The 14,611-nt window shown below is 49.3% G+C and overlaps 1 protein-coding gene across 3 annotated transcripts in view; it reads left to right on the top strand.

The window, feature by feature from the left end:
• SFSWAP (splicing factor SWAP) overlaps positions 1-14,611 on the top strand; it is an 88,287-nt gene that overhangs the window by 39,451 nt on the left and 34,225 nt on the right. For all 3 annotated transcript variants that reach the window (XM_074402010.1, XM_003937090.3, XM_010347619.3), the window contains 4 exons: positions 6,381-6,624; positions 7,576-7,707; positions 8,622-8,715; positions 9,697-9,868. In XM_074402010.1, the coding sequence (XP_074258111.1) occupies positions 6,381-6,624; positions 7,576-7,707; positions 8,622-8,715; positions 9,697-9,868 (642 nt within the window). The remainder of the gene's footprint in view (positions 1-6,380; positions 6,625-7,575; positions 7,708-8,621; positions 8,716-9,696; positions 9,869-14,611) is intronic.

Below are 14,611 nucleotides of genomic sequence, written 5' to 3'. Positions count from 1 at the left end.
TCTGCCATGGGGCTTATGTTGTAGAGGGCAGAGCCAGACAGTGACGGTGGGCACGAGACTAAGAGCGATGGACAAAGTGGCCGTGACAGGGGACCATCGTTCTGGGGAGGCTAGCATTGCTGGCGCATAGGGACAGGGAGGCCTCCTGTGACCAGAAACCAGAGGAAGTGCAGGTGAGCCCGGCAGTCACCGTGTGCCGGGGAGGGGACGGGGCAGGGATGGGACATGAGGTGCGAGAGGCAAGCGGGTGGGTTTGCAGGAGGGCCTCCCAGACAAGGGACTAGGCTTGGCCCTGGTTGAGAGGGGTCACCATGAAAGGGATTTAGGCAGATTCTGTGGAGGCAATGACAGAAATCCCAGGGCAGGCAGTGGCCAAGAGGCTGTGCACATGGAGGGCAGGCGGGAGGCCAGGCCTCAGAGCCGATGGTGGGCGTCAGCCATGGGGTCTGCGGGTGGAGTGCCTGGATGAGGGGTGCGGCCACTTCCTGCGTTGGGGGACGACAGCAGAGAGGCATGGGGAGAAGTCTCTATGCCATGTGGACACATTCGGGTTGAAATATGTGTGAGACGTCCCAGTGGGAACGCTAAGTAGGTCGTTAACGCATCAGTTCAAGCCCAGCTCAGGGCTGGAGATGTGAATTCTGCGGCCATCAAGTAGAAGTAGGATTTAAAGCCACTCAACGTAGAATTGTCCCTGTCAACAGGATTTAGATCCAGGCAAGGAAACCGAGAGGCATGGCCGCTGCCGAGGAAGAGCCTGGGGCTGTGGGGCAGTGAGACCACCGTCTGGCTCTGGATGCCTGGAGAGCCGGAAGACAGAAAGCCAGGCTTGTGGCTGCATCTCAGAAATGCTCAGCTAGTAATACTTTTGTGGTTCACACAGGGCCTATCTCTAACATGTTTTACTAAAATAAGTGGTTTTTTTAAGAATGTCTATATCTCCATAGAACTTAATAAAACTTTTTTCCTCTTTTTTTTTTTTGAGACAGTCTTGCTCTGATCTCACCTCCCTGCACCCTCCACCTTCCGAGTTCAAGTGATTCTCCTGCCACAGCCTCCCAAGTAGCTAATTTTTTTGTATTTTTAGTAGAGATGTGTTTCACCATGTTGGCCAGGCTGCTCGGGAACTCCTGGCCTCAAGTGATCCACCCACCTTGGCCGCCCAGAGTGCTGGGATTATAGGCATGAGCCGCCACACCTGGCCTCTTTTCTTTTCTTTTCTTTTCTTTTCTTTTTTTTGGGGGGGTGGGGTTGTTTTGAGATGAAGTCTCATTCTTATCGCCCTGGCTGAGATCTTGTCACGATCTCAGCTCGGCCACCTCTGCCTCCCGGGTTCAAGCGATTCTCCTGCCTCACCGTACGGAATAGCTGGGATTATAGGCGTACACCACCACCCCTGCCTAATTTTTGTATTTTTAGTAGAGATGGGGTTGTACCATGTTGGCCAGGCAGGTCTCGAACTCCTGACCTCAGGCGATCCTCCCACCTCAGCCTCCCAATGTGCTGGGAGTATAGGCATGAGTCACCACGTCCCACCTATTTTCATTTTTAATACAAATACACATTGTTCATCCTCCCTGACTTAGCTCTTCTGGAAAGGTGATTGCTCACCAGTCTCTTCCTCTCTAAGAAGCTTCTCAGTGCAGGGATTTTGTTCTGAGTGTTAAATTTACACAAGATTAAGATCACACAGTGATACTGGGAAACTGGCTCTGATTTTGCAAGAAGCCAGTTGAATAGAGGGGTTTCGGGAGATAATTGGGCCGATTGCTCCGACCTGTGTTAAGTAGCACTGCACGTTTTGGAGGCGGCGGCATTGGGGAAGGAGGGCTAGCGGATGTGCTTCCTGCTCTTAAGCACCTTGGTTCTCTTCATACGACTACACTGGCCTTTAGGGACTGTTGGTCTGTAGGTACCTGTTGGAGTGAGCAGGCTTTCGTAGCACTCATAGTGTTTGTTTATTAGAGTGACATTACATCAGCATTTAACTTACTTTAAAACCTAGTCCCTTTTGGGGAAATGCAATATAAAATCGTGAGAACAGCAACAGACCTAACAAGATATACGTGGTCCCGTCTTACTGAGGGTTCAGCTTTACAGTAGTGCACATGCCATTTGCTTTCAGTAGAACACGAGTGAGTTACTTGAGATACTCAGAATTTTGTTATAAGACAGGCTTCGTGTTAGATGATTTCATCCAACCGCGGGCTGCTGCAGGTGCCCTGAGCACACTGAGGCCGGCGAGGCTGTGCTGTGCCGTTCAGTAGGGTGGGTGCATTAAATGTATTTTCTGCTGCATGGTATTGTCAGTGTGTGGCGGGGCCGTCGGGAAGTAGCCTCACTATAAGTGCAGGAGGATCCCTGAGTGTCACGGCAGCCTGGGGACAGCAGGAGCCCTCCCCCATTCATGACTAGCAATGGCACAGTTATGGTAAAGCTCATGTGGCTTTTGCCAGCCCAGACTGCAGTTTGCAGACCACAGCCCAGTTTGTGGATTTTATTTCTGTTCTCACCCTGTTCTAGTCCAGAAAATCTTTTTTTTTTTTTTTTTTGAGACGGAGTTTCGCTCTTGTTGCCCAGGCTGGAGTGCAATGGCGCAATCTCGGCTCACCACAACCTCCGCCTCCTGGGTTCAGGCAATTCTCCTGCCTCAGCCTCCTGAGTAGCTGGGATTACAGGCACGTGCCACCATGCCCAGCTAATTTTTTGTATTTTTAGTAGAGACGGGGTTTCACCATGTTGACCAGGATGGTCTCGATCTCTTGACCTCGTGATCCATCCGCCTCGGCCTCCCAAAGTGCTGGGATTACAGGCTTGAGCCACCGCACCCGGCCCAGAAATTCTTAAAATTAGCATTCACGAGAATTGCTGTAGACAGCATTCAAGGGGCTCATACAGAATCCCTGTGTCCTGCGGTTGGTAGGCAGCGCAGAGGGCTTCAGTGAAAGGCTTGTGTGAGCCGTGTGGCGCCGCCGTCGTGTGGGACGCCTGTCAAGCAGCCTCATGGTCACTGCAGGGTATGTTAGCACTGAGCCATTTTAGAAGCAGCCCAGGCCGTGCCACCAGCCAGTATGGACTCACTCACTAAACACTGACCAAGGGCTGCTCGCGCCGAGAGCTGTGCGACCTGCGGAGGGCTTGTGGTCACCATTTGAAGATGTGGAGTCCTTGGCCTTAGCTGCCCAGCAGTGCTAGTGCTGCAGGAGTCACCACGAGGGCATTGGGTACAGGGTCCTGCATGAGCCCAGAAGAAAGGCCGCCCAGGTCTGCCAAGGGGACAGAGGGTTCCCGAAACAGGCGGCACTGGAGATAAGCTTAACAGGGGCCTCACAGCAGGCAGAGACCCTGCGAGGCCATGCCAAGGACAGAGACCTAGGAAACAGACGCCAGGGCAAGGTGCAGACTGGGCAGTTGGCAGAAACCCTTCAAGAGGCTGGCCCTGGCTGCTCCAGGTGCCCTGTGCCCGTCCTCCCTCCCACCAAGGCCGCAGCATCTGGGGAAGGATGGATCTGACCTCCTCCCTCGTATCTTCACATCCCTGACACCCTGTGAAATGAGAATCTGGGAGAAGCCACCCGAGAGCAGTGTAGCGAAATTCCGGAACCACTGCGCTGTGGGGTCCCGGCCTGCCTGGGAGCGCGGTGGGGCCGTAGAGCGCACCCCGCCTGCCCGCCATCTGCCCGCAGATGAGCGCTTTCATCTCACCAAGCAGCACATACTTTATTTTTCTTGGAGTCCTTTTGAGATAGAGGACGATTTTCAAATTTAATTAAAATCTTGGAGAGAATCACAGGTGTGTGGAGAGGAGACCATAGCAGGAGTGGCTGGCAGCAGACCGCCTCACCGAGGCTGCACATGTCGGCTTCACTGCTCTCCTTCTGCGTGAGAATCTCCTGGGTCTGGGTTAAGGGTGTACCCGGAGTGTTGTCAGCCTGGATGGTTTTTAGCGTGGAGCCTCTGAAGCAAGTTGTGGACCTAGGCTAGGGTGTCCCTGGAGGTGTTTTCAGATTTGGGGACTTGTTTCATTTTTACACCTAGAAACAGCCCTTTTTTCTTTTTCTGAGCTCAGCTGTATAATTTTTTTTAATAGACAGGGCCTCACTCCATCACCCTGGAGTACAGTGGTGTAATCACAGCTCACTACAGCCCCGAACTTGGGCTCAAGCTATCCTCCTGCCACAACCTTCCGAGTAGCTGGGACTACAGGTGTGTACCATGCCCAGCTCATTTATTTTATTTTTTGGAGATGGAGTCTTGCAGTATTGCCCAGGCCTCAAGCATCCTCCTGCCTCAGCCTCCCAAAGTTCTGGGATGATAGGTGTGACCCACTGTACCCAGCCTAAATTCTTCATTGTATTTTAGCCAACATTTTTGATGTTTGCAGTGGATAAGTGGTCTGCCATTTTGCCAGTACTGGTTTTTTTAACACTTTGTTTTTATTTAACAAGATGGAAGGCTCAGGAAGGTCATATAGACTAACAGGCTGCATGTGCTTTCACAGGAATGGTGCTCAGCTTTGAACAGGTCTGTTCATCTCTGTTGTATTCCAGTGTGATTGCACTTTACACAGATACATAAAGAATGTAGGTATCGGGTTGGAGCTGCATAATATGTACCACTGGTTGAAATAATCATAAACTGTTTTGTTTGTTTTTACGAATTCTTTGTGGCCCCAGTATAAAACATATTTGGGCTTCTTTTTAGGAATGAGACTGGCTGTCCAGCACAGGACACAGGGTATCTGTTCTTCCTGCTGAGGTGGGAGGCTTGAGACCTGACAGCAGCCAGTCCATGGTGGAGTTAGAAAACCCAGCCCTCCCCTGAGCCAAGGGCACACTGGGCTACGCGCTCTCCCTGGAGTGCTAGCTTCACACTGGGCTGGGAGGAAGCATCCATCCCTGACGACTCCAGCAAGGAACGGGTGTGAGCAGCAGCTCCTCGTTTCCAGGGATGGCGTTGTCTCTCACAGAAGCACCTGCTTCTGTTTGGATCCTGATTTTGATAGGAGAGCCTATGTCAGACCATTGGGTCAGTTCGTCCACCCAGCACACACTCTGTGCTCAGTACAGAGGCTGCAGAGACAGTGAAGACAGGCCCGCCCTCTGTCAGCCTCCTCCTCCCGCTTGCATCCAAGGGGCTCATCCCTACCCCTGGCCTTTTGTCAGAGATGTTATGCAGATACTTCTATGTTAAGGATAATGTGGAGTACATTGAGCCCATGTAGCTTATTTTGAAAATTTGGGATATTGCTGTTTCTGCATAACAGTGGTTGGTGTGTAAGTAACATGGAGCTAGAGAATGACAGTTTGGGAGTTCATGTATATATAGTTAATTTAAATAAAAAGTCCTTAACAGCTGGGGAATATGCCTGTGGCACATAGGAATGAGGCTGCTTTGCCAATCTGAGACAGAAAGGTGGAGAAGTGCATTGTTGTACTTCTGAAACTTCTCTCCGCGTGGCATACATTACTGGAAACCATGCTTAAGCTTTCACTGTTTTTCAGTGTTACTGTTTTAAGGTGAATTAATTGAAAATGAAGATAAAAGTTTTTCATTAGAGTAATATTTTTGCCATCTCCTAATAAAGATGAAGGAATCAAATCTCTGTATAGTCAGAACTAGTTGCTTAACAGAACTAGAAATTATATTTCATAATTAATCACTGAATCCTCTGCGATTCGTGGTTCTGAACATTTAGCCCCCAAAAGGATAAACACACAGGATGTTTAGTTAAGACAGCATGCCACTACCCTACAGATACTTGCACGTGGGCACAGAATACGTGGGAAGACGCCACACATTTGCCTATGACAGAAATGCCCAGAAGCAGGCTCAGTGCCCTGGGAACTTACTGAATAAATTTCTGCACAGCATGTGTTGCGGCGGCTGCCTCCGGAAGGGGTGGTTTCCAGATGAATGTGTGAGAACAGAGGGAGCACGGTGCCTCAAGAATGAAGGTTGTTTTGGGAGTGGGAGATGCTAGAGGCATTTCCTCACATGTGCAATTCTGAGCATAGGTGACCGTGGTGGGCCGTGGGAGAAAGGAATCGAGGGGGCTGTCCCCAACCTGCACGTTTTGAAGTTAAGGAGAACGTTAATTTATCTAGAGAATATTCACGTTTGGTGGCTTTGAACGTCCTCATGTCATTCACTTTCCATCTGTCTTTGGATGTGTGTTGTGGCTTTGCCTGGTTCTTCTAAACTACATACTGCGCAGACAGCCCTCTTGTATCGGAAAAATCTAGAAAACAGCGTGGTTGGAAATGGGCAGGGGCAACACTGCACCCGGCCGGGGGGGGGGGGCTCCTGTGGCTGCGTTACGGACTCACGGACCAGCCTGTCACCGGCCACGCTCACGCCTGGGAAATGTGTCTCCACAGCGACCGTGGCCGCCATGTATTACAGCTACTACATGCTGCCGGACGGCACTTACTGTCTGGCACCGCCCCCTCCGGGGATTGACGTGGCCACCTACTACAGCACCCTGCCCGCTGGCGTGACCGTGTCTAACTCCCCCGGAGTGACCACCACTGCCCCGCCACCTCCCGGGACCACGCCGCCGCCACCCCCAACCACGGCAGAGACAAGCAGTGGGGCCGCCACCACCACCACCACCACCACAAGGTAGGGGCAGCGTCCACCTCCGCCCGCTGTGAGTCCCTCAGCACCGCGGTCACTGGGGCTGTCTGTCTCCATGGGAGGCTTGTCATCTGGATCACAGACAGGGGTCCCCATTACCTGAGTAGTTATTATTCCCTGGAAAACAGAAATTGTCATAGCACAGACTTTTTAGCCTTGAAGTCAGACGGCTTCTAAAGTTGAATTCATCGCATTGCTCGCTGGCCCCAGATCTCCAGCATCTGTTCCTGCGTTTTGTGTGAGTGTCTCAGTCGAGCTGTGCTAGGCAGAATCAGTGTGCAGTGAAACTGCAGTTTGCAAAACATGCAGAGTTCATAACGTTGATGCAGGTGTTGTTGGGGTGCTCGAGTCTCTCCCAGACTGTTGGCAGGTGGGAGCAGGGGCTGGCAGCTACTTTAGTCGACCTGTAAAGCCATCAGCAGAGCCCCGGCTTCTCCAGCAGCGCTCGTGGGATGGGTCCGAGACTGGTGGTTTACAGAGGGGCTGGAATGCCCCGCCCTGAAAGGAGGCTCTTGGGAAGTGCAGTACAGGACAGTTTCTGTTAAAATGGCTCTTCCTGCTCATGCTGAGCAAGTCAAAGCTGAAATGAAGGAGGTTGAACCACGCTTGTTGACTTTTTTTTCAATGTAACAGCAAAAAACCCACTTATTCTTGGTTGTTTCTAAGAATTAGCTTGTGACTGGAGGGAAATGTTAACTAGTAGGAAAAATGCACCTTTTATCACTAAAATCCCCATTTTCACTCTTGACAACGATCCTGTGTCGTTGACTTTTGATTTCTGTCATATGTGTTACCTTCAGCAGGAGCCTCCTCTGTGTACTGTTTATAACTCACATGTCTCTCTGGGTATCTGAGGCGATGAGGACCCCCTAGCAGCCGGGACTGAGCTGGGTGAGCCCCTGAGGCCTGAGGGTCTCACAGACTCTTCTCCCGCAGTGCACTGGCCCCTGTGGCCGCCATCATCCCCCCGCCCCCTGACGTCCAGCCTGTGATTGACAAGCTGGCCGAGTATGTCGCCCGGAACGGCCTGAAGTTCGAGACCAGTGTTCGTGCCAAGAACGATCAAAGGTCAGATGAAGAATTTTATCTATGATAGGTATATGGTATTAGGGTAGGTATATGGTATTGGGGGATTTTGTTTAGCCTATTATTTTAACTGTAGGTACAGAATTAATTTTTTAATGTTTTTAATCCTTTTCTTGGCTCAAATGCCCTTTATTGTTGTTTTTGAGAAGGAGTCTCACTCTGTCTCCCAGGCTGCAGTGCAGTGGCACAGTCTCAGCTCACTACAACTTCCACCTCCTGGAAACAAGTAATTCTCCTGCCTCAGCCTCCCAAGTAGCTGGGATTACAGGCGCGCACCATCACGCCTGGCTAATTTTTATAATTTCCTAGAGATGGGGTTTCACCATGTTGGCCAAGCTGGTCTCAAACTCCTGACCTCAAGTGATCGACATACCTCCGCCTCCCAAAGTGCTGGGATTACAGGCATGAGCCACCACACCCAGCCAATATCTTTAGATAAATACCATTTTTAATTGGCTTGTTAAATTGCTTAGAGTTTGAGGGGTGTTTTTAAATTATGTTACCTGTTTTTTGTTTGTTTCATGTTTTAAGTAAGAATTTTGAAGCTACCTAAAATAAAAACCTGGAATTCATGGTTTTCAAGAATGTGCCTTAAAAATCTAGATGCAAACCCTTCTTTTTAAAAACTAAGTGATGTCCCGTGCCTCGGTACTAGTAAAGCATAAAAGTATGATGTCGCATTTGCAGTATGACCTGTGTAATCCTGGGCAAACGATTTCTCCCGCTGTTTGGACTCTTCCTCATCTGTAAAATGAGTGGCTATAATAGTGACCACCTTGTGGGGTTGTTGAGATCATTGAAGAGCTAGTCATCTTGAAGTGCTGAGAACAGGGTCTCTTGTTACTGCAGTGCACTTGTCTTGATAAATGACCCTTTTTCTTTCCGTTTCTGCTCAGATTCGAGTTCCTGCAGCCCTGGCACCAGTATAATGCCTATTATGAGTTTAAGAAGCAGTTCTTCCTCCAGAAAGAAGGAGGCGATAGCACGCAGGTACGTGTCTGAACGCAGGGAGGCTGTGAAGTGGACAGGTGGCTGGCTCTGCCTTCCACGTCAGAGGTCACTTTCTGTTTATTCTCCTATGAGTGAAAGGGCTGGGTGATTCTTCACCTTTTTTCATGTATGTCTGGCATACTCCGTCTTTCACGTCCCCCTTAGCTCTGGAACTTCTGTTGAAAGCATCTACCCACGTTCACAGCATTGATGATCATTTGTCCAGCATGTTCTAAACAGAGAATCCTGTTTCTTCAGCTACGCGATGTCTTGGCCGTCCTCAGTCTTTAGCTACATTTCACAACAGCCGTGTACCCTGCTGCTTTGGTGCTAACACGTATGAAATGCATAAAACATAAGTGGGCACCTCCCGCCTGGCCCGCTGGTGCCGGGAGTGCTCTGAGCACAGCCTCTGCCAGCTCCTGCACGCCCTCCCCTCACCCGGTCCCTGGCATGGGACTCGCACCCTTGGAAGTGCTTCTTGTCCTACGGGCCCCTCTCTGCCTTGGGGGCCCCTCTCTGCCTTGGCTCTGCTCCTCTCCGTTACACAGACACCCTGACATTTCTGTAAAACCAGTCTTGGTGAAGAGATGACATAGGCCTTGCTTCTCAGGAGATTGCTTCAGACCTTTATCCCCAGTGGCCCAAACTGAAAGAAACTGACTCATCTGTAGGTGATGGGGATAATTTGGTATTTTTAAAGAATTCTCAGTAATCAGCATCTGAAGATTGGTTCCCAAGGCAGTATTAGGGTTTCAAAGAGTATAATGTTTTTTCAGACAACAGAAAATCTTCCACTCCTCTTTGATACATTCTGTTACTTGAAAAAATAGCAGATCTGGATTTGGGCATCTATTCCCGGTGCTACTTGGGCAGTAATGTGCGATCGCTGTTGTCCAGTGAAACATGTATACCTCTCTCTTGTTTGACAAATTCTGTATAATTTCCTGCTGACAGTTTGTAATGACATTTAATCGCTAGGCTGTGTCCACACCAGAAGAGGCTCCCGCAGACTCTGCTCCTGAGAAGCCGAGTGACGCTGGGGAAGACTGCGCGTCTGAAGACGCAGCTGAGGTGGGAGCACGGGCAGGCTCAGGCGGGAAGAAGGAGGCGTCATCCAGCAAAACCGTCCCAGACGGGAAGCTGGTGAAAGGTACGCTGCCACCTGCATGTTGGCCTTGCACACGCCACCTGAGTCGGCAAGCTGGGATCCTCAGTGACCGCAGACTCAGCGCCCTCGCCTACAGGCTGGCGTGGGGTTGGCGGCCCCCTCGAGGTTGCAGTGGTACAACCCCCGCCTTCCGTGCTGCATCAGGCTTGCCTAGCGTGGCATTAGAGGTAACATGGCTGTGAGCAGCTCTTAAGTATGTGTCTGTTTTAGTCTGTTCAGCGTACTGGACATTTTTAGAAGTAATGCTTCATGCCCCCTGGGACTTCTGAAACTTTATGTGCAAACTGTTGTACCAATGAAATTCATTCATTTGTCAAAGCAGGTTTCTTGAGAATCTCTACCAGGCAATACTTCACTCACTCCATTTCAGTTACTTTGTTGTGTTCTTGGAGGGAGACTTTCATGTTGCAGGACAGATATGCATGTAACAATAAAAAGCAGACAGAAGAGAAGACCGGAGCAGGCTCGTTAGCCAGAAACCTTGCGGAAGGCCATATGAGCAGCAGTGGGCTCCCCCGGGGGAGGGAGGTTCCACGGAGGAGAGGTGTTCCACTGGTGGAGCGGGAGGTGTGGGACAGGAGCACAGCCCTAGGCAGAAGCCCTGTGGTGCCAGCCGCCTGCCCGGTGCTGAGATGTGGTCGCGGTCAGCCGTGACTGGGGGGTGGCTGGTGAAGGAGCCTTGGCCAGCTTGCCCAGGCGCCCCCCCTGGAGGAAGGGCAGTGCGCCTGACAGGTTTTAGGTCAGAAGAATAACTTGATCCAGTCTGGTGACTTTGTGACGCAGTTAAGCCAGAGGAGCAACTTCAGAGGTTTCTGGTGGAATTGGTGGCCTGGAGTGGCGTGTGACAGGTGTGGCAGTGGGGCGAAGTGACAGCCCTTTGGTCAGAAGGAAAGGCAGCGTGGAGATGAGAGGCTGAGAAAGTGGGCTGGGGTGGCAAGAGGGCCATCCTTTGCATAAAGATGCCTTTTTGTATGAGAATGGTGATCATTCAGTGGAACCAAATCCATGCAGATGGACCGCTAATGAGGTGGTTCACTGTGTCTTTGGGCCTCTCATTCCAGGAGGTTCCTGAGCACAAATGACTCATCTCACCTGTCCCGGCCACCCTCACACTCTCATTGGAATAACCAAAGAACATAATAAGTAGAGGATGAAAACAGTGATTACTCCAGAAACAGGGGCAGGTAGTGTCTGTAAGTCAGGATACGGGGCACAGCTAGAGTTCGCAGGGAAGTACCCTTGAAACTCGGGGCAGTGATCCCAGGAGAGTCAGCCATCAGTCACAGGGGCAGCCAGGAGGCTGGAACAGACTGGGAGCACCCCAGAAGAGGCAGCACCCATCCCTTCTCACACCCCAGAAGGCACCCACAGCCCAAGCCTGCCTCCTGCTCCAGGGGTTGTGAGCCCAGTGAAGGCACCTGGCCCCAGCCAGCTTTCGGGCCTGCAGAGGAGCAGCCCTGCACACAAGGCTGCTGCCAGCCAGATGGCTTCCTCCACACTTCCCTGATTGCCCTAGAACCTGGCAGATGAAACAGCACACCCAGAAGTTTCCTGTCTACATCCACCCAAGCCTGAGACACTTGAACAGAGATCTACTACCCAATATCCCACTAAACCCGTGCCAACTCTCAGTTCTCAAAACGCACAGGCCAGCCTCTCTCAAAGGATAAGGAGACAGACCTCATTGCGCCCACAGAGATTCCAAAGTTCAGGAGACACTGCTGAGCCTCCAGGCATCTGGGCATCTCTGAGACAGACTCCTGCATAACAGGAGAAAAATCTTTAGGTCTCATTTGTATTCCACAAAATAGAAAATATTATAAAACTAGTGCTACTGATAATCTGACATGTGGGAAAGATTGCTTAGAAATAAATTGCTGTGGAGTGTGGTGGCCCACGCCTATAATCCCAGCACTTCGGGAGGCTGAGTCAGGCAGATCACTTGAGTCCAGGGGTTCGAGACCAGCCTGGGCAACATGACAAAACTCCATCTCTGCTAAAAATAAAAAAAATTTAGCCTGGATTGGTGGCACACGCCTATAGTACCAGCTCCTCACGGGGGCTGTAAAGTGTAAGGATCGCTTAAGCCTGGGAGGTGGAGACCAGCGTGGACAACATTGTGAGACCATGTCTCTACAAAAAAAATAAAATTAGCCAGGCATGATGGCACACATCTGGCTCCCAGCTACTTGGGAGGTTAAGGTGCGATAATCATGTGAGCCCAGGAGGCAGAGGTTGCAGTGAGTCAAGACCATGCCACTGTGCTCCAGCCTGTGCAACAAAGGAAAAAAGACATAGATTTTTTTAAAGTATACAAGATACAACTAGAAGTTAGCACTAGAAAATAAAGTATACAACAACATATATTGTTTTAAATTTGAATGACTTTGAAAATCAGTGAAAAATAGCATTTTCTAAGAAAACATAAGTTGCTGAAATTGTTTCATAAAGAAATAAGGAACTGACATAGATCTATAGACCTGAAAGAATTTTTTAAATAATTGGTTAATGAAATACCTCTACACCCAGGCAGTCAGCCAAGACAAATTAAAGGTCAGGTTAATTCACCCTCAAGAAATAGAAGCCTACATCATTAAAGCCACTCCAGAGCATTAAGAAAGATGAAAAAGTATGACGCTCTCAAAGCTTGGCAGTCCGTAGACCACAATCACAAGTACAGATGTGAAAATAGTACATTGAATATGAAAATAGTAACAGCTTATGAGCAAGTAGGATTGTTCCAGAAATCCCAGTATGTCACAAAATGAGAAGATCTTCTAGTATTATTAACAGGTGAGTGGCTTTCTCAGGTGCCAAGAAGGCAGCAGCATTCTCAGATTTGTATGATTTTATATGATGAAACGACTTTAGTGTAACAATAATTGATGATGGGAAAACAGGCTTTCCATTTTGAAAAATAATAAAACACATATTTGACAACCATAATTCCATATAAATTCAGTATTTAGATGCAAAATATAAAAGTAGAAAAATACAAAGGTAATTTTCCAAAATAATCTTGGAGCTGGAAAGAAGTGTCCAAGAACTGAAGCCGTAAATCAGGGAAAGATTAGTAGGTTTAATGGGGGCATAGCCTGAGTAGAATTAGAAGACAGAGAAATGGCAGTGATTGCTAACAGAGATAAAGGTTAGCATCCTTACTACAGAAAGAGCCTTTATAACTCAGTAAGAAAAAGCAGTGACTGCCCTAGAGAAGTAGACAAAGGACATGAAAAGATGGTTCCAAAAAGAAGAAAAATCGATGGCCAGTAAATATACTTCTTCAGTGCATCCTCATTAATAAGTTGTTATTTTTTGCCTCTAATTGATAAAGTTTAAAGAGTAACAGTGGTAGAGAGGCTGTGGGCAGTGGAAAAGCTGTCTTTGGAAGTGTAAGTTGATACAACCCAGCAATGTGGACTGCATTTTAAATGCAAATGACCTTCTACTCCTAGAAACATGTGTTATACTAAGACGACTGTACAGGGATGTTCCTTGTACGGCATATTTGTCTTTTAAAATTAAAAAAACTGGAAGCAGTTATGGGAAATTGTGAATTGGCATTGACATGTCCATACTATTTACTGCAGTTTAAGTGGACTGTGTTGATGCGGAAACATGTCTACACTGTAAAGGAGTTGAACAGGGAGCTTGTGCCCCGTTTTACACAGACGTGTAAACTGTACATGTCTCCCCCAGGCATCCATTAACTACAGTCAGATGATTTTTTCCATATTGGAACTGCAGTTGGTCTTTATTTTTGCTCATAGATTTTCCAATTTTTCCCATGGAGAAAATGTATATCACTTTTAAGTTAGAAGTTAGCAATAAAAGTTGTTAGCTAAAAAACAGAAACCTATTTGCTATGGAAGATGGAGGATTCGCTCAGGGTGCCAGAGGCCACGTCAGCCACACGTCTGTCCCTGTGTGGCCCTGTCCTGCACCTGCCGGGAGCTAGCAGACCAGTGGCAGGTGAATGCAAACCATAGTGAGTGGTGTGCAGGAAAGAGGCTGGGCCGGCCTGTCTGAGGAAGCCTCGTGGGGCCAGTCCTTGAAGAATATGAAAGGCACAGGAGAAGAGCAGGCAGCTCTCACGTGGGGGGCAGGCCAGTGCGAAAGTGGAGCAGTGGCCGCGATCATGCAGGGACTTGCAGCCTTGGGAAGAAACTGGGTTTTATTCTGAATGCAGCGGAACCACTCCCTGAGGCTATAGGACATGCTTCCATGTGCTGTGATGTCATCTGCAAGGAAGATGCTAGGCAGAGCAACAATTCTGTGATTGAAAAATTCCACACAAGGAAGTAGTTCCTGATTCCCTGCACTGACCTATGGGACCTTGAGAAACTCAAACCTTTCCAGACTTGGTTTTCTGGTCTCCAGAATGGGGAGCCCCTCAGTGTCCGTCCTGTGGAGTTGTAAATGCTGAGTAAGAGAGGCCTGGGGGCCATGTGTCATAGGCCACTCTGTGTAGTGTGTACCTGCGGGCCGTGTGTCATAGACCACTCTGTGTAGTGTGTACCTGCGGGCCGTGTGTCATAGGCTACTCTGTGTAGTGTGCACCTGCGGGCCACGTGTCACAGGCCAATCTGTGTAGTGTGTAGTCTGCGGGCCGTGTGTCATAGTCCACTCTGTGTAGTGTGTTGGCTGCGGGCCGTGTGTCATAGGCCACTCTGTGTAGTGTGTACCTGCAGGCCGTGTGTCATAGGCTACTCTGTGTAGTGTGCA

This window comes from Saimiri boliviensis, chromosome 7, assembly GCF_048565385.1.
Source record: "Saimiri boliviensis isolate mSaiBol1 chromosome 7, mSaiBol1.pri, whole genome shotgun sequence".
NCBI classification, from domain to species: domain Eukaryota; kingdom Metazoa; phylum Chordata; class Mammalia; order Primates; family Cebidae; genus Saimiri; species Saimiri boliviensis.
This window is presented reverse-complemented; position numbering and strand designations above follow the sequence as displayed.